The sequence below is a fragment of the Cavia porcellus genome, unplaced genomic scaffold (assembly GCF_034190915.1).
Source record: "Cavia porcellus strain 051 isolate PalLab524CR breed Dunkin Hartley unplaced genomic scaffold, mCavPor4.1 scaffold_19, whole genome shotgun sequence".
In the NCBI taxonomy this organism is placed as follows: domain Eukaryota; kingdom Metazoa; phylum Chordata; class Mammalia; order Rodentia; family Caviidae; genus Cavia; species Cavia porcellus.
The window spans coordinates 49583101-49601807 of record NW_026947502.1 but is presented as its reverse complement, the minus strand read 5'-3'; the positions used below and the strand labels follow the sequence as shown (position 1 = coordinate 49601807).

At 37.6% G+C, this 18707-nt stretch overlaps 1 protein-coding gene across 3 annotated transcripts in view; it reads left to right on the top strand.

Moving 5' to 3' along the window:
* Khdrbs3 (KH RNA binding domain containing, signal transduction associated 3) overlaps positions 1-18707 on the top strand; it is a 175207-nt gene that overhangs the window by 114856 nt on the left and 41644 nt on the right. For all 3 annotated transcript variants that reach the window (XR_010041191.1, XM_063231035.1, XM_063231036.1), the window contains exon 7: positions 15407-15489. Coding sequence is in view for 2 of the 3 variants with exons in the window: in XM_063231035.1 (XP_063087105.1) it covers positions 15407-15489 (83 nt within the window). In the remaining variant the exon portion in view is untranslated. The remainder of the gene's footprint in view (positions 1-15406; positions 15490-18707) is intronic.

The window sequence follows — 18707 nt, the reverse complement described above, 5'->3', positions numbered from 1 at the left end:
AGGCTTGCAAAGGATACAGATTTTACCCGAGTTGGTTCTCATACATAAAGAAACCCCTGTGGTCTTCACTTCCTGGGAAACACATTTCTAAGCACTTTACATGCCTTTCTTTAAGCCTTAGAACAGCAAGGCTTGGTAGGTACGTTTACAAAGTCACAGGCATGTTAAGGCAGAGCCAGGGTCCGCAGCCCAGTTGTCTGGCAACAGATTGGTGCTCCTGCACACTGTGACTTTCATCAAATGTGAAATCTTGTGTTTGCACATGGAAAACTTATCAGATGAAAGGGGCAAAGTGTTTAATCTCTTTAGCAATAGAGGTTGTGTACACAGTTTACGGTACTGTAAGTACATGATAAAGGAGTAATTGGTTTTACTCATCCTGCTGCAGCCTCTACGCAGTATTTCCTCCTACAGGAAATCTTCCACTGGTGAAAATTAATGCAGGTTTAAAGAGATCATTTAAATAGAAGCGGGGATCTGAACCTCCTGAGCAGAACTGCCCCTCTGTCTCCCTTCTAGCTTCATGGCTCATTAAGGCTGTGTAGGTGAAGGTGTCTTGAAGAAGAATACTGCTACTAGATATGTACAGCTTTAGACAGTAATTCCAGATGCAAAAGCTATCCTCAACTGCATCATAAGGATGTAGGGTCCACTACTCTGCTGTGATAGGGGTCAACCCCGTGCGTTTTGATGATGAAGAACATGAGTGAAGGCCCTTAGGGAAAGCCAAATGCATTCTTAAAATGTACATGTAGATTTTAAGGACTCAGTGAGTAAAAGGATAATCCTTCCCATTCTTTTGAAAAATCTAGAGCCCACCTGAAGTTTTAGTTATGTGCCTAGTTTGGAGATTTTTGTACAGATGAGGGATGTACTGACAGCACATTTCCATAATACAGTGACTGCCGGCAGAATTTTTGACAGTTAACTAATCTCTAAACTGCTTCAATTATCTTGTTTTCCATAGTAAGGAACTTAATTAAAACAGAGTGCAGATTGTGAAAAGGTTATTTATGAAAATGCATTTTTAAATGTGAATCGAAAAGCCTAGGGACACCTTTTTATTTTAAGTAAAAAGATAAAGGTGCTGTGATTTATTCATTCACTTTACCTGAAGCAAGTGGAAGAGCAGCACAGTGCAATTTACGTGAATGTCTGTCTGGAAAAATCATGAGTCAATCTGTATCCTAAGTTGCATGAATATTTGATTTTTCTTTAGAAATGTAAAGCTTTGGGAAATAATTCCAGATTTTTTTCAATATATAAGTATAAAAGGTCTTCTTCTTCTTCTTCTTCTTCTTCTTCTTCTTCTTCTTCTTCTTCTTCTTCTTCCTCATCCTCTTCCTCCTCCTCCTCTTCTTCCTCCTCCTCATCCTCTTTGTTAAACAAAAACAAAGGAGTGCTTGTTAAGATCATGGAGGGCTCTAAAATGTCAGTGTGCCAGGGGACAGAAAGCCTGTGTCACCTTCATCATTAATCCTGCCAGTCCCAAGTGAGCTGAGCAGTAATGGTGTATTTGAGCTAATGTGACAGGTGTGTCATGTCCTTTGGGTAAATTAAGACTGGGGTAGGGAAATAACTTGTGAAACACTATGTTTGATAGATCTTGGTTGTAATACATCCCTACAAGAACCTGTCCTCTTGTTTTTTTATCATTTTCCTTAGGCATTTATGAAATATAGTCTCTGCCTTCAAGTAAATTAGAATCTGAAAAAGAGGTACAATTTAGAAAAGGAAAAATTATTTTATCTCTACCTTTCTGAGTTCATAGCTGGAATGAACCCTTGTAACAAAAGAAGAACAAGTAGAAATTTGTTAACGTGTATTTCTTGTATACATGAGAGATACCCAGATAAGGAGTATGTTATGGTTTAGATCTAAGATGTCCCCTACAAGTCCTGTATTCAGAGGTGAGGCCTGGCCCAGGGCAGCAGGTCACTGGAAGCATGTATTCTTAACTCTGCCTTCCTGACCATCACGAACTGACCTTCTTCCCTCCCCTAACCCCGTCTGCCATACTCTTCTGCCTTGAAGTCAATCAAGTATTGACTGAATCCTTCAGAAACCCAAGCCAAAGTAAAACCCTCCTCCATTAAATTGTGGGTTTTGGGTATTTTGTCCTAGAGATAGAAAAGTGACCAGTACAAAATGTACCTCAAAGAGATAGCTTATGAAAGAATAACTTCAGCAAAGATGAGTTCAGAATTTGAGAGGTGATTAACAAAGAAAAAGGACTTTAAGTCTGGGGACAGCAGCTTGGGAGAAAGCAAATAAATGGGGATTTTATGTAAATTTCCCTGGATCCGTCTCAGCCTCATGAGTGCCTCACATCTTCCGTTATGAACCTTTGTCCCTTCTGGCAGAGAGGAGGAGAGACACCTTTACCTTTGTAAATTTGAGACTTTATTTTAAGCAGAGAGGGGAGAGCATAGAGCTTCTCTTTCATCTTCTAGTTTTTGATTGCCTTCAGCTCAAAATACTCCTTGTGTTAAAATGGTGAATTTCAGGATGGCTTGTCTGGTCTCCTGCACAATGATTATCACCCTTGCTTTGCATATTTTCAGAATCTCCTGACATTTTAGGTGGTGAATCTCTGTTATTTGGACCCATGTAATACATATTCAGGGAACTTGTCTTAGAGTAATGTAATCTTTTATTTGTGCTGTTTCCTATTAGATTGTAAGTCACCGGTGGAAGCCGCTCTCCCTTTTTATCTACAGAGCCCAGTGTATAATAAATACTCAGTGTTTGCTTTCTGGATACCCAAACAAAATGCAGTCATCCTTCAGGATAAGAGCATCTATATTGACCTGTGTGCAAAGAATATTTAAAAGGGGCCAAAGAAGGAAGACTTTTTAAAAGATGGTAACATGCAACCAGCAAGTAAGAGCACAGATGAACAGAGGCAGGAGGAGTTGCAAGGAGTTTCTATGGAGATGAGTCCTGGTGTCCTGGAGATAACCAGGGGCATCTTGATGAGGTTTATTGTCATCTTTACACTTACAGATTTATTTTTATTCTGTTTAGTTTGTGTTATAAGTTACATCTGGATGTCCCCCCCAGAGCCTCATAGATGCTCATAGATGAGGCTTAGGGAAGGTGACTGTATCCCAGGGATGAGGTACTCATTGTTGGATTAGTGGGGTATAATGCTGGAAGCTAAAGCCTGGTGGGAAGAAGTGGATCACTGCGGGCATGGCCTGGAGGGGCATGTATCTCTTCTCATTCCTTGGGTCCTCTCTTATTTCTGCCTGCTGTTTCTCTACTATGCCCCCCTTACCGTGCTGTTCTATCTTGGAACCAGCTGAGTATAGGTTGAAACTTCTACAAACTGTGACCCAAAATAAACCTTTCCCCTTTAAGTTGTGGTTGCTGGGTATTGTGTCTTGGCAATGAGAAAGTCATTATGTTTGTTTGTAAATAGAATTGAGTGTGAGGCATGTAACAGAATGTAAAATCTTAAGAGACATTCATGACTATAGGAGTTTAAAGTAAATATTTAAAAATGTAGTTAGAATGCAACCACACTTACAGATGAGGTGACGTTAGTGGGAAGACAGCTGGCAGTCTCCCTAAGTCCCCATGGCGTGCCCTGAGATATCACTAAAGTACAGGCCTATAGTTGGTTTCATAGGGACAGACAGTGTTAAGGCACAGGCAGTGTTGCAACAAAATCAGGAGCCAGAGTGAGTGGCTGCAAATCCTTGTTTGTTTCTAAATGCTACAAGATTTTAGTCAGTTTCTTTAACTGTTCTATGCCTCAGTTCCTGATCTAAAAATGAAACTATTGTCAGTTATCGTGGTAGCACAGAGTTATTTTGAAGATGCAAACATGTAAAAAGCACTTATTATGGTGCCAACATATAAAAATGTGACCAATATTATTATTGCTAAAGGACAAATCTTAATTCCTGTGTTTAGTAATGGAGTTTTTTTGTTATTGGAAAAAAGTGAAACAAAATTTCATAACAAAATAAAAGGAGAACAATGCTTAATGCATTGCATATTGTTACCTTTAAAGTAATGACACAGCACAAGATAATGAACATAAAAAATTCTCTAGTCGACATTAGTACGTCTTTTGAGGAAGATTCTTATTTTGTCTCAACATTAATATGTGCAAAGCATAACACCCAATATTATGCACACTCACCAGAATGAGAAAAATTGAAAGGGTAATATCAGGTGTTCGCTGTGGTGGCACATAACAAGGATTTCCCACACTGCCGTGGAAATAGAAGCCAGTGTACCACCACTTGGAAGAGGGTTTGTGACCTCTGTTAGAGCCCAAGATCCCCTGCCTGGGACCTCACAGGCCCGCTTCGGAAAGCTCCTTATCACAGGTACACACATGGAGGCATTGGAATCCTATCAGGATGTTTAGGCAGAAATTGGAAAGAAGCAGTTATCTGTCAATAGTGGAATCAATGCACACCTTGTAGTAAAATCATTCAGAACAATATTTTAAAGCAATGAAAAGGAACCAATTGTCACTATATACAACTGTATGGTTGGATTCCACCAACATACAATGTTCAGAAAAATCTGTAACAAAACAATAGATATTCTGGTTCCATTTATATAAAACTCCAAAGCAAGAAAAACTCACCAGTGGTGTTGAATGTCAGCGCAGTGGTTACTTTGGGAGCAGATGCTGATAATTGGGACAGGCACAGCAGACTCCTGGGGACTACTGATGTCCATCGTTTGATTTTGGTGCTGGGAACACCTGGTATGGGACCAGCTCTGCTCATTTGATTAAAATCTCTCAGCATATGTGCCTTTTTATGACTTATTTTATGCTTGAATAAAAACAGTAAAAATATGATCGATTTGTGAATTAAGAGAATTACACCACTAGATAGAACTGATACTCTTGTGAATATCAGAACAGCACATTTTCCTGCAAGCTGGTCTGTTTTAGACCAGGTGTACTCCACAGATCTCTCTAGTAAGTCTAGCATCTGAGGAAGAAATAATCTTCACACTAGTATAAATTCCTGATGCCTGAGGTTAGGTTTTCCTCTTACCTGGATATGAATCATTTGCATTTTGGTGAGCAGGAGCCCTTTTCCCTTTACAGTAGGCCTGGAGTCCTGTGTCCTCTGGCAGTTCCATTCAGAGAGTCACATTCTTCTCAGGGAATAACACTTGGAAGAAGGGATATATCAGTGTAAATCCATTACAGTCAGTCACGTACTTACTCAGAAACTTTCTGGGTGCTCGCTGTGTGGCATGAAGTGGGTAATAAACAAGGCAGAGGCCTCTGCTCTCAGGGAGACTGAATTACTAGTGGGGAACTTGGGTAGTAAGCAAGTTAATATTGGATATTATTACAAATCAGTCCCCAGATCCTCTTGTTGAGAATAACTACAAGATGAAACAAAAACTATACAAAACTTTTGAAGGCTAAAAATCTCAAAAAGTAGAAAAAAGAAAAAAAGAAATTATTGAGTCACCAATTTGAAGAAAAATGAAAGCCACAAGATGACCTTTGCCTTTCTGGCTGGTTCTCCAGCATCCTTCTCCACAGGACTTGACCCTCTTAATCACAGCATGTAGGAAAGCGTCTGTGTGATCATTTTCCCAACTCCCTCAAGGATGCTCCATGCCAGCCTGGATGCCTGAGACAGGAGCCTGCTGTGTGACCTGGATGCTTTAGGACTTCAGGAGTTCTCTTTGCAATCCTGGTGGAGAAGGCTTCTCACAGTTTCCATGAAAATAACATAGGAGCTGAATTGAGTCTTGAAAGAAGTGAAGAGCTTGAGAAAGCCTTAGGAAATGGGGTTTAAGACCCATTAAGTTTGAATGAAATGTTTGATAAATCCTCTGGTTTGCATGTTGGAAACAAAAAACAAGTTGCTCTTTCAGGGAGAAGCAGGGAGATGCTGACCAGTGGTCAGCATCCATTCGTTCTGTACAAAAGCAAATAAAAATCTCTCTGATAAAATGTAGCAGCAATAGGCCCCAAAATAATTTTATACCTAATTGTAAATAATCAAAAATTAAAAAGTAATACAGGAAATAATAAAAAAGGAGTAGACACAGACCACCGTATATTCAGAGAGCAAACAATGTTTCAGCTATGTTCATCGTAATCAAAGAATTAAAAAATAAGCTTGACTAGTCAAGCAGAGAACGATAGCATGTAGGGAAAAAGACTTTCTCATACTGAAAAATATAAGCACGTAAATGAAAGCTAAACGAATTCATATAATGGCAGAGATCCTCTAACAGCCACTGCGTTAACTTAGACCCTAGTGGTCCCACAGGTCTTTCCACTGACCTCGCGGCTCCCAGTATTTTTACCTGTTGCCATAGCCTTTCCTGTTGTTAAAAGAAAATGCCCAGTTGGGCATGATGGTGCATACCTGTGATCCCAGCACTTGGGAGCCTAAAGCAGGAGGATCTCTAGGAGTTCAAGGTCAGCCTGAACTACTACCTTGTAACAAAAAAAAAAAGAAAAGAAAAGAAAAGAAAAGAACTTAGATTGAATGACTTATAAAAATTTTTTTATATCTCACATTTCTGAAGGCTGTGTAGCTCAACTTAAAAGGTACCAGCAGATTCATTGTCTGTTGAAGACTTATTCACTATATCCAAGAGAGCGTTTCTTTCTGTGTCTCCAAATGAGGAAAGACAAAAGGGGTGGAAGGAATATAAAATCCAGGTAACTCTCTGGAGCTTCTTTTATAAGCCTTGGCTGCATTCATGAAGACAGCCTCCCATCCCATGGCTTCCACTAAAGTACCTCCCATTTAACACCCCTGCAGTGGGAATGAGGTTTTAGCATGAATTTTGGAGGAGCAAAAAAGTCTATAGATAGCATCCCCTGCCCTCAGAGCCTTTCTACTTGCTGTTCATCCTGTCTGAAATCCACTTCCCCCACAAAATGTCTCCATAACCAGCTCCTTCATTTCTCTTACATTTGCGTTGTCTTTTCTTACCATATGTAAAATGTTGTCTAATGTCTCAAACCTCGCCTGCTTTCTGTCTCCCACATAATATACCATTGATTTTGTTTGTATCCCACTAGAATGTTTTGTGTCTTTAGTTCTGTATCCTCACTGCTCAAAATAGTGCCTGGCACATAGTAGGTAATCAGTAAATGTCTACCTCCCAGGGTGCAGGGGAAGATCAGTGTCATGTTAATAGTGTCATTTTAATTTTGGGCTCAGTAAAGACAGCTATCCCACTCTTTTCTCAGCTCTGTAGGATTTGTGGTTTAGATTGATTTTGTTGTTGTTTTTTAGTTTTCCATTTACAGTTGATTTTCTTCATTTTGTTTTAGGGTTTCTGGGTTAAGTTTGTTTCAACACTATTTTACAGTATTTCCAACACCTTGGAAAATCCAAATAAATATAATTCTACTTTAGTTAGACATGGTCTGAGAGAGAAGGTGAAATTCTATGAATCAGAGTGACAGAAAGATTTTTAAAGGCTGTGTTCAGGTGTGGACAGAATGGCTACTAACCTTGGTCAGTCTGTTCCTTAGGAAACATAGTAATTAATTGTAGTATTTAAAAGGAAATACAGACTTTGCAATATACAGTATTTTAAGAATGCACATTCTACAAAAGAAAAATATCTGTATAACTTTGTTTTTGTCTATTTTAATAGTTTGAGAATGTTAAAAAGAATAAGCCCTTGAAACAAACCTATCTTCAGTGGATAAGAACTGTACCAAACAGCTTCCACATACATGTTTGATTAAGCCTCCTGCAATCATCAGAAACAGCCAGGAGTTTATGTTCCCCAATTTGGAAATTATAAAATTGGGATTTGGAGAGTTTATTTTTTTCCTAAAGTCATAGCTAGTAAATGGCAGGGTATAGTTTTCATGTTCCAAATTACATAGCATAACCTTCCAGCCAAGCAGGAAGCAACAGGGCATGTGATTTGATTGGTAAATAAATGCTTTATTCAAATGATCTAAGAAAGATTTCTCATTTAGAATTATTGATACTTCAGAGTGACTTTTGTTCTTAATTATAAAATGAGTTGGTTTATATGTTTATAGTCATTAATGGTACTCATGTTTGTTACTACACTGACAAAGGTATTGTTACCCAAAACGCTAGGTAAAATAGATTTCTGAAAAGACTTTTTAATTATTTGTTGTATAAATTTAAAATAATCATTGTAAGAATTAAATAAGCTTTTAACATTGTATTATATATTAAAACTTATTTTGAAATAGCTTTTATCACCCTAATTAAAGTGAAGTATATTGCATAATTATCTCTTTTTAAAAGGAGTGAAAACTGAAAATATTTTAAATCACTCTCTTTGCAAATTCTGACTGTTAAAAATGGTTTTTCTCAGGTTTAAATGTTATCCTCGATTTTACTTGTGACAGAAATAGAATTAAATAGGTCATGCTGCTTCCTTTATCCTGGAAGATCTCTTCTTTTCAAAGCAAGATTTCTCTAGTGTTTGACTGTGTTTCAGGTTGAGTTTTATTGGCGAGGAAAAGGCAAATGAAGATGCTCCCTGTGTCACAGCGTGTCTGCCCTCACAGTAGCCTAGCATCGGTCTGTCCAGCGTCCAGGTCACTGTTGCCAGTTCAGTGCCGCTTCTAAGCTAGAAAGTTAGAGATGTAGTTTGGTGAAAAAGCAACCCTTTTTAGTGACACAAGAATGTATATATTTGTTCACTATTGTTAATTATGTTGTGCATATTTAGAAAATGAAGTTCCAAAGGGAAACTTTTGCTCAAGGCAGGGAATATAAGACTGATATTTAATGTTTCATAGAAAATAATACAATTGAGATCTTATTAAAATTTATAATATTTTAATTAGTATACTGAATTTCCTCCTACACTAGTTTTGTGATTTGCAGTCATCTCAAAGATAGTATTTATTATATGTCCTGTGATTTGATTGCTTGATTAAATTTTTCATTCATCCTACAAACATTATTGCATGCTCTGTGCCACACAAGAGAACAGTCAGGCCCTTATCTTAAGGGTCTTGCAGATCTGAAAAGGAAAAGAGGACAAGAAGTAATCCAGGTGCTATGTATATTCAAACAGACACTTTTCATAAAACAAAAGACAGATGAGGGATAATTCAGTCTTAGTTCATAGAATTGGTGGCAAATAGATGATGCCCAAGAAAATAGGCTGGGGGAGAAGCTCCAGGGGTGCTGGACCAGACCCTGGGGGTGCATGGTGCAGTAGCTGCCCCGGGGTGAGTAACAAAGGACAAGACTGAGACATGAAGGAATTTGGTCTTTGCCTTGTAGGAAGCAAGAGAAAAGGAATGGGTGGTTTAAGCAAGGAGACAGTAAGCTCAGGTTTGCAGTTTTAGGTAGAGAATTCAGGAGGAATATGTAGATGAGGAAGCCCTGAAAGACTAGTGTAGGTGAAAAATTCTGAATGATTCTCGGAAATCTAATGATTCACCATGGAAACATAGAGGAAGGAATGATTGTAAGAGTTAGGAGTGCAAAAAAGCCTCAGCAGTGGTAGGAAGGCTGACAGGTTCACAATTCCATGGACAAGGCCTTCTCAGAGAACACACCTCAGGGTGGTGTGCCGTGGGTCTCAAGTGTACCTGGCTTCCAGGCACAGAGCTGTGTTTCAAGATAGTGCCTGGCATAGGAACCTGCAGGAACATCTTGTTCATGATGACAGATGAGTGCCCCAGCAAGGCCCATCCATGCAGCACTACCTATTTGGCTACCGGGTGGCAAAGCACAAAGTGGCCTCTGCTTTCTTAGCACAGAGAAGTCCCAAGAGAACAGAAGGGGCTTCCTTGCCTGAATTCTTCCCGAAGCAGAGACACAGAGCAACAAGCACACAGACTGGAAGCCATGTGGCAGACAAAAGGCTGCCAAGGAGATGCAGCCACGTCATCAGCAGAGGAAACATGGAAATGGAGAAATCACACAGATACTAGTGTAAAGAAAATCCAGCGTTTCTGAGCAGTCCCAACAAAGACCGTTTTAAGTTCCTACTCCCATGTGCAGACACTTTAAAGAGTAGGGTCTAAGCCTAGATCTGTGATTAAATTCAGTCTTACTGTATTTTATTATTCCACTGAATTATCTGTTAAATTGTAGCAAATAATATATTCACTATTATTTTAGAATTCCTACTTGAGCCTCAGAAAAATTGAAAGAGAAATGTTATGATGTAAAATTATGTAAAAAAGAGAAAAATATGAGTAGACTGTTGTTAAAAACACTGGAAGAGGCCTGGAAAAAAAAAAAAAAAACACTGCTAAACCTGGTCCTTAAGACAGAAGTAGCCCTAGCATCTCCATTGTCCTCCAGGCTTTGTTTTAATCATTTGCTGAGTCATTTTCTGGTTTATTTCCCCCTGCTGCTTCTCAGCCAGTGACTTCATCTTCTACTTCGCAGTAAAAATAGAAAATCAACAAGAATTCCCTCCACCACCCCACCTGGAAACTTAACTCATTTTGGTGTAGTTACAGCCAGATTTTTTCTGCTATCCTAGTCTTTATGCCTCCTTATGCTTTTCACATGTTTTCAAATTAACAATACTTGTCATAATGGGAGATTGTGCAGAATATTCACTCTTCTAGTCCAATCCAGCTGTGCAGTTACCATGAAAGAAATCTACTTATAGTCGCAAATTTAATATTTTTAAATGTCCAGTATAAAATGACCGCAGCTAATAATTCAGTGACTTGAACAATTGGAAAATTTAAATGAATTCCTAGCATGTAATATTAGGTGGAATAATTGAGCAAAGAATAAATGATATTTCTACAGCATTAAAAGTGTTGTGCTCAATGGTTTGCCTGATTTTTTAATCCCAGCCATTTGCATCCTCAATTCTTTAAGCCCCAAAACAGAATACTTCACTTGAAGAGCCTGGATTCTTTTCAGATTAACAGGTTACTGAAGAAGCGTTGATCACATTGTGCAGTGCAGTGGTCTTGATACTATTCAGTCCACCCTTCCTGTCCAGTGCGCCCATACTGTTCCCAGACGCAGGTTCCTAAGACACCAGGGAATAGTGTCACGCAGAATCCAGGCGTGCATTCTACCACTTGCTCCATATGTGGTTTGTGGCTTTCTGATTTCACCATTCCCGTGTTTCATTTTGCTCTTATAGTACACTCGCCACAAGCAGTTCGCCTCCTGAATGGAAAGGGTTAGTTTTTTTCTAAACCATTGTTTGGCACCTGCGGTTCATTCTGCTTAATTCTAATTTTTAATGACTTTTCCCTGCTACTTTTGCTTTTATGTGCTTTGAGGTTAAGTTCTAACATTGATGCTTCTATAAATGTTTTTTCTTTTTCTCGGTTGGGCTGGTCTGTCCCACCTCGGTGCTTCTCCTTGATGTGTTAGGTTACAGTTGTCTCTTTGACTGCTGTCTCTCTTCCATCCAGTCTCATGGTAAGTGCTCACTAGATTGTGAAGGTCCTTTCCATGCGTGGGCCTTACAGAGGGCCAGAACAGCATAGGTCCTACCTGAAGACCTGCTCTCAGGTGAAGAATGTTCCTTTTTGTTAGGAGAGGCTAGTTTTCAATTTCTAATTAATGTTTGCATTTTGCCATTTCCCTGATAACCAAAATCAGTTAAAAATATTTGCTTATTTGTTGTCTGATAGCTTTTTCCTTCTTGCATTGACAATTGGAAGATTACAGCAAAATACTAACTTATTATTAGCTACAGTAAGAGCACAATGGCTTGATGTTTGTGCTGTGTATTCATTTCTTCTTCCTCTTGCCTCATTTAGTAACTTCATTTTATATTCACATTGTTTTCAAAATGCAGAATATATTTGTTTGACAAATATTCTGTTCTTCCATTGTGATTAAAAAAAAAACTTTAAAAATATAGGTGTCCATGTGTAAATTATATAAGTTTTATTCCTACCAGGATAGTTCTATATATCCTAAAGCAAGTAAATTGAAATCTAATATTTAGCAGGTGAGTTGTTTCAATGATCAAATCAAGGTAATTAGCATTTAGATCACCTTAAACATACTGTATTTTGAGTTCTTTTACTGTACATATATAATTGTATATAAATTTGTACTGTATATATAAAAATTCTTTTACTGTATATATTATATAAAAATTTATATAATATATAAATTTATTGTGTATCACTTTTTTAAATTGGAGAATAAAATGATAGCTTTAAACTAGCTATTTGGGTCGTATGCTTGCACGTTGAGGTTCTGAGAGTCTTCATTTGGGGGAGTGGCATTAAAAATCCAGGGCAGAAGTTGGCACTGTTGGTGCTGCATGATGATGATTAATAATGTTGGCCATTCTTTATGGAGTTCTTTGCATATCAGACACTGTGCTAGAATATGTACACATGTAGGAGCCTATGCTTTCTCATCATTTTAAGATACTTATAAGGGTTTACATTTAAAATTAATTCTGATAAATGAAAGAATATGCCTAAAATTCTTGTTAGTAAATTACAGAATCCCATCTAATGCTAAGTACTTTCTCTTATCTGTAGACTACGTTTCTATACTTGAAAGGGCCTTATATATACTCTGCAATCATTAAATTATTTCTGTTGATAATATTGATGTTCCAAGATGCTTTTGCAGGCACATTTAGATATTAATTAAATAACAATAAATACATAGTCAGGTAATTTACCCTGGAAATGTAGGATCACTTATATAGTAGGATTTATACTTTCATAGCCTTCAGTGTCATATGTTCAGAATTCTCACTTTGAAATCTCTCCCCTCTCAGACAACTAGAGAATGGATTTTATTTTTATTGGGTTATTATTGTCTTTTTTAATTTCAAATGTTCTTCATATATTCTGGATACTAGGTATTATCATATTTGTGACTTGCAAATATTTAGTGCCATGCAATAAATTGTCTGTATACTTTGTACCAGTATCCTTTGACTATAGAAACTTTTAATTTTTAAATCCATTTTGTGCATGTGTGTGTATGTGTCTGTGTGTCTATGTGTATATATGCCATTAGTGCTATTTCTGGCAAGTCTAACAAATCATTAAAGTCACAAAGATTTACACTTACTTTTTTCTAAAGCTAAAGCTCCTTTTAATATTTTTATAAAGCATATCCACTATTGATAAATTATCTCAGATTTTGTATACCCATAAAAGTCTTAACATACATTCATATATTATATGTATTTATATATTACATATTATATAATATATTGTATATGTCAATTATCATATTATATGAATTATATAACATATATTGACATTATATAATAATTATACATTAATATTAATATGTGTAGTAGTAGATGTTGAACCCAGAGTTTCATGAGCATGCTAAGTGTGCACTCTTTTTTCCTGGATATTACATACATATGCTCATATATTTGGTGATGTCTCACAGATCTCTAATCCATTCTTCCTTCACTGTTTTTCTTCATTGAGATTATCAACTCATATATGTTCAAGCTGTCAAATTCTTCTGCCAGTCATATCTGCTGATGAGCTCTCTGATGAATTTTTCATTTTTGTTAAATTTTGCTAACAAAAAATTGTTTTGGTTCATTTCTATTTTTATCTGTGTGCATACTAATATTCTTTGTTTGGTGAAGCTTTATTGTCATAATTTTTAACACTTCCAAATGTATACTTTAATAAGTATATAAACAATTAGGTAAGCCTGTGGGAAAACTGACCAAGATACATAATTAAAAGATCCAAGTATCTATCTAAGTTTTCTGTATTTTTTTCTCTTTGCAGAATATTTACAAAGGTGTTCAATATATAACTTTTCATGTCATTTTGGAGGGCCTTCACTGTAAAGATAATTCTTTAGTGTGATGACAAATAGCAGCCACACTTTTCTCGACCTCCATTCTAGATGAACTCCATTTCCTCTTGAGATATTAGTTTCCTTCTGTATTTCTCAGGTAGCATTTTTATTATTCCTGTATTGTCTGTTGGACCTGAAGCATCAGCAGCTCTGGTGATTTACTCCCCTTAGAAGGCTATGAAATTACAGAAGAGTGAGATGGGATCTCTGCTGATCTCAAAGCTTCTGAGACAGTGGGTTTTGGATTTGTCTCTTCTGTCAGGGAATCTTATTAATGGTGTGTGTGGCTTGGCTACCTGGACAACAGGCTGACAGATGCATCTTGCTGCCCATCGTGACACAGGGAAAGGGCAGCTTCCAGGAAAATTTTCATACTTTTTTTAGTTGTTCATAAAGGATGTCCTTCAGTTCCTTGGCTGTATTTAAGGCAACTGATGAACATTTTTTGACTAATAAGTTCACTGTCTCAGTTTCATCAGGTATAATATTGCTTGCTTTTTTTTTCCTCATATAGATGCATACTTTCATATCTCTCTCATGTCTAATTGTTTTGTTTAAAACTGGACATTGTACATAAGCTCTTAACTCTGGAAATCAAATTCCAGATTTTTTTTATAATGGGACATTTTATATAGTTAATCATCTCTGGATATTAGATTCCAGGGTTTGTTAGTTTCTTTGCTATTTGATTGACTTTCCCTAAATAATTCCGTGAAGTCTATCTGACCTCTGCTCCACTTTCGCTTACTGCTCAGTTCTTTGTTAGACAGAGAGATCATTAAAGACCTAAAAGCTTCGTGACCTCTGGATTTTACTGGCACTCCTGTTCAACTCTTCCCTGACACTTTACAACGAGCCGAGCCTTAGCTTCTCACTTCCTGCTCCTGCTCCGTCTGCAGCAGGATGTGAGAGCTTCGGCCTGCACAGATCTTCCTGGTGTCAATGTGGCACTCTGTATGGGCATGGACTGCTAGATTCCAGCATATTCTAAGATTTTTAAAAACCTGTGTGGATATTTTATTCCTTCTTTTTCACCTATACTTTTTGATTTGCCTATTATTTAATTCCCTATTCCTATGCTGACGAGAGTAGCTGATATCTTAAGCAGTTGCCCTTACTTATTAATTTTCTCCAAATTTTCCTCAAGAATAGGTTTGGCACAGGGGTAATCTAAGTCATGTTGAATAAAGGCAGTCTCCTGGCCTGAGTCTTTGGAAGAGGCCCAGTCCTGTGCTTCTCCGCCAGTGGCCCCAGACTGTTGCCAACTATGCCCTTTGGTTTTTCAGGTCCCTGGAGAGCTGAGGTAGAGGTTGGAAATAGAAGTTAAAATGTGACAAGGCTCACATTCTTACTAGGATTCAGCCAGTCTTCTAAAGATAAATGCTACCGAGATCTCTACTTTTTTTTTGCTCATTTTCTAGTATCCTGACATTTTTTTTCAATATATCTTTGCTTTTGTAGAGAGAATGTTGCAGGTTATTACTCGCCATTTGCCATGAAGCCACACCTATGCGTTTTTCTTTACAATCTAATTAGACTTACAGCTTCATGTTAGTTGATTTAATGAAAATGCACTAAAAGCACAATGCTGCTTTCTTTCCAGAAAGTTCTCTGACCATCTTTGTACTTCTGTCACATTTTAGGACTATGATGATGGTTACGGCGCTGCTTATGACGAACAGAGTTACGATTCCTATGACAACAGCTATAGCACCCCAGCCCGAAGGTAAGGGTCAGTCCTCACAGAGGCCCACAGAGGCTCACAGAGGCACCATTGCGTGTACGGGTTGTGGGAGGTATGGCGTTCAGCTGGAGAGAGGGAGCTGACTTGTCTTGGTTTGTTTGCTTGTTTGTTTTTTCATCTTCTAATTCAAGAAGCAGTATCTGTTTACCCATCTGTGTTACTTGACTCAGATTCACTGTGGTATTAAAGCATTTGGGCTTAGGAAATATTGAAATTTTATTTATTCTAAAGGCTTGACATAAGCGTTCAGTCTAAGGAAGAATAATTGCCTCAAACCTGTGACTACTCAGTCCTAAGGCCAAAAATCACATGAGCAAGGCGTGTGTGTCCTGCCCCGCCAGTCCCAAAGTGTTTCCTATTTATTTAAGTTTTGGTTTCTTGATAGCAGTGCTCATGTTTTCTAACTCTTTCCTAGGTTCCTTCTGTAGTGAGTTAGTTCTGATTCATTTTTTAAAGTATTTACTCAGAAATAATTATTGTCAGAAACAAAAAGAAACTTCTGATAATATCCATGGGTGTTTATTGACACATAAAGCCAGTTTTTATGTGGTCAGGATGTTTTCCTAAATGCCTGCAAAGTTTTTGCTTTATGATTTTGTGTTTAAAAGTGCCAAACAAACACTGGTGTAAAACACATACTGGTTTTACAGTGGTCAGGAGACAGATAAATATGGCCAGTGTGGTTATTCTAATGAAGCGTTTACCTTTGAACTGAAACAGGACTGGTCCAGATTTGAGCACACAGGCTGTCTTATTTGTTAGCTTTGTTCCTGGAATAGCGGAGATTTTTGAAACTGTCATTTGTGATCAGGGAAGATTATCTCCTATATAATTTGAACAACTAAGCGCTTTTCCAACTTTGGCTGGACACTGATCTTTGGTAGAAGCGTGGCGTACTGTGTGATGCCTTTTACTGTGTGGGGAATAGAAGCATGCCTGGTGTTAGAGGAACCCCTTCATTGGCCAGCACGTCACACATGCTAGATAAGCATCTCATTTCAGTGTCCTAGCAACTGTCTGAGGCATTTGACACTTTCTTCAGTCACCGGGTAGGTAAAGAAGGGAGCAAAAAGATTAATCTGCCAAAAATCTCACAGTAGGTAGAAAAATTAACTTCTTAGACAAACAACTCAGAGATGTTCCTTATAAATAACTGTGTCTTTCTCAAATTTTACTTTAAAACAAATATCCACAATATTTTAGTTTTCAGCCTAAATATCCTAGCAGAGCAAGTCTTCACTTCCACAATATTTGCTGAATGCATGATGTATTTCTGGCATTGTTTCTGTGAGTTTCATGAGGCCTATGGCTGTGTCATGTGAAGGCATCATTCCTGCTGATATTCCTGTAAGGCAAGTGTTTTGACAAAGATTCCAGGGCATGCTGGTGATAAACGCTGATGGGTGGTAACTGTGGTAGTATGACTGCCACATGCACTTTTTCTCAACTCCTGGTTCCTTTCTAGAGTCACATTGCAACTTGCCTCATCTCTGGACTTTCCAATGTAGGTGTCTTGTTTGAACTGTATGTGCAACTTGAGTACCTATTGCATTCTGCATTCCTTCTGAGTACTTTATATATTTGACTTCAGTTTTTCTTCACAAGCACCAATCCAGTGCTGTGCAGTAATCATCATCTGTAGTTAATACATACAAAAACTATGGCATAACTTTTCAGCAAATTGCATATGCAGTACAGGACTACAATCCACATAGTCTTTTGTTTTTCTGTATTTGACCTAAAGAACCAAATTTAAACCATTCACCAGATTTAAAGCATTTTAACTCCGTAAGTACCATGATATGTCACATTGTGTCTCCTGCTGAATTGATGGACAACAAGAAGACCATACTTATTTAGATCTTATTCTAAATCAGGCATAAAATTTAAGCCACTACTTACAAGCTCATTTAACTCAAGTGACAATAGTGAGAGTTAATACACATGATGAACCTGTGGCCTGGGCACATAAACAGCTGATCCCAAGTATGAATCCTGAGTTGAAAAACTTAGGGTGTTTTCCTTTAAGCTGCGATAACATGGTAACATCATTTAGTGTGGGCATTCATTCTCTTGATCAGTTACTCAGCATTCATTCAATATGTTGTATGCTAGGTGCTGGGCTTAACAGTTAGAATACAAAGATCAAGGTAGACATTCTGTCCCTGAAAGGCTCACTGCCAGATATTTAAATACAATGCAAGGTGGTAGGCACTGCAAGTCTGAAGACAGTGTTTCCTGTAAACTAACGTACTCTGAAAAGGGATATGAAAGAGAGTATCAGAAAATGGAAAAAGATCCCTTGTTCTTGAGTAAGAAAAACCAATATAGTGAAAAGATCATACTTCCAAAATTGTTATACAAATTTAGTGCAATCTTGATCAAAATACCAATAGCATGCCTCATAGAATTAAGAGAAAGTAATCCTAAAATTCATTCGGAAGCGGGAAAGATCTAGAATAACAAAAGGAATTCTGAGAAGCAAAGACAAAGCAGGGAGCATCACAATACCTGACTTGAAATTATACCGCAAAGCTACTTTGATAAAAACAGCATGGTGCTGGCAAAACAGACCTGAGGATCAGTGGAACAAATTGTAGAAACAATTCCAAATATACTCAGTGATCTTATCTTTGACAAAGAGGCCAAATACATTCACTGAAAGAAAAGTAGCCTCTTTAATAAATGGTGCTGGAAAAACTGGCTTCCCATATGCCAAAGACTAAAACTAGACCCATGTTTCTCACCATGCACTAAATTAAACTCAAAATGGACCAAAGTTTAAATGTTTAAACAGAAACAGTCTTCTGGAAGAGAGAATAAGTAAGAGTCCTTGAAGACATTGATGTAGGCAAAAACTTTTTTTAATAAAACCCTAGTCCCACAAGAAGTATAACAAAGAATCAAGAACTGGGTTCTCATCTTGTTAAAAAGGTTTTACATACCAAGAGCAATAACCAACAGGATGAGGAGACAACCCACAGAGTGGGGAAAAAACATTTTCCAGCCATTCCTCAAACAAAGACTTAGTATCTGGGATATATGAAGACCTAAAAATCATACCCCCCAAATTTAAAGACCCAATCCAAGAGTGAACATCTGAAATGAATACACACTTCTCAGGTGAACAAGTAGGCAAATAAATATATTTTTAAAAAGTGTTCAACATCACTGCGTCATTTGAGAAACACAAATTAAAA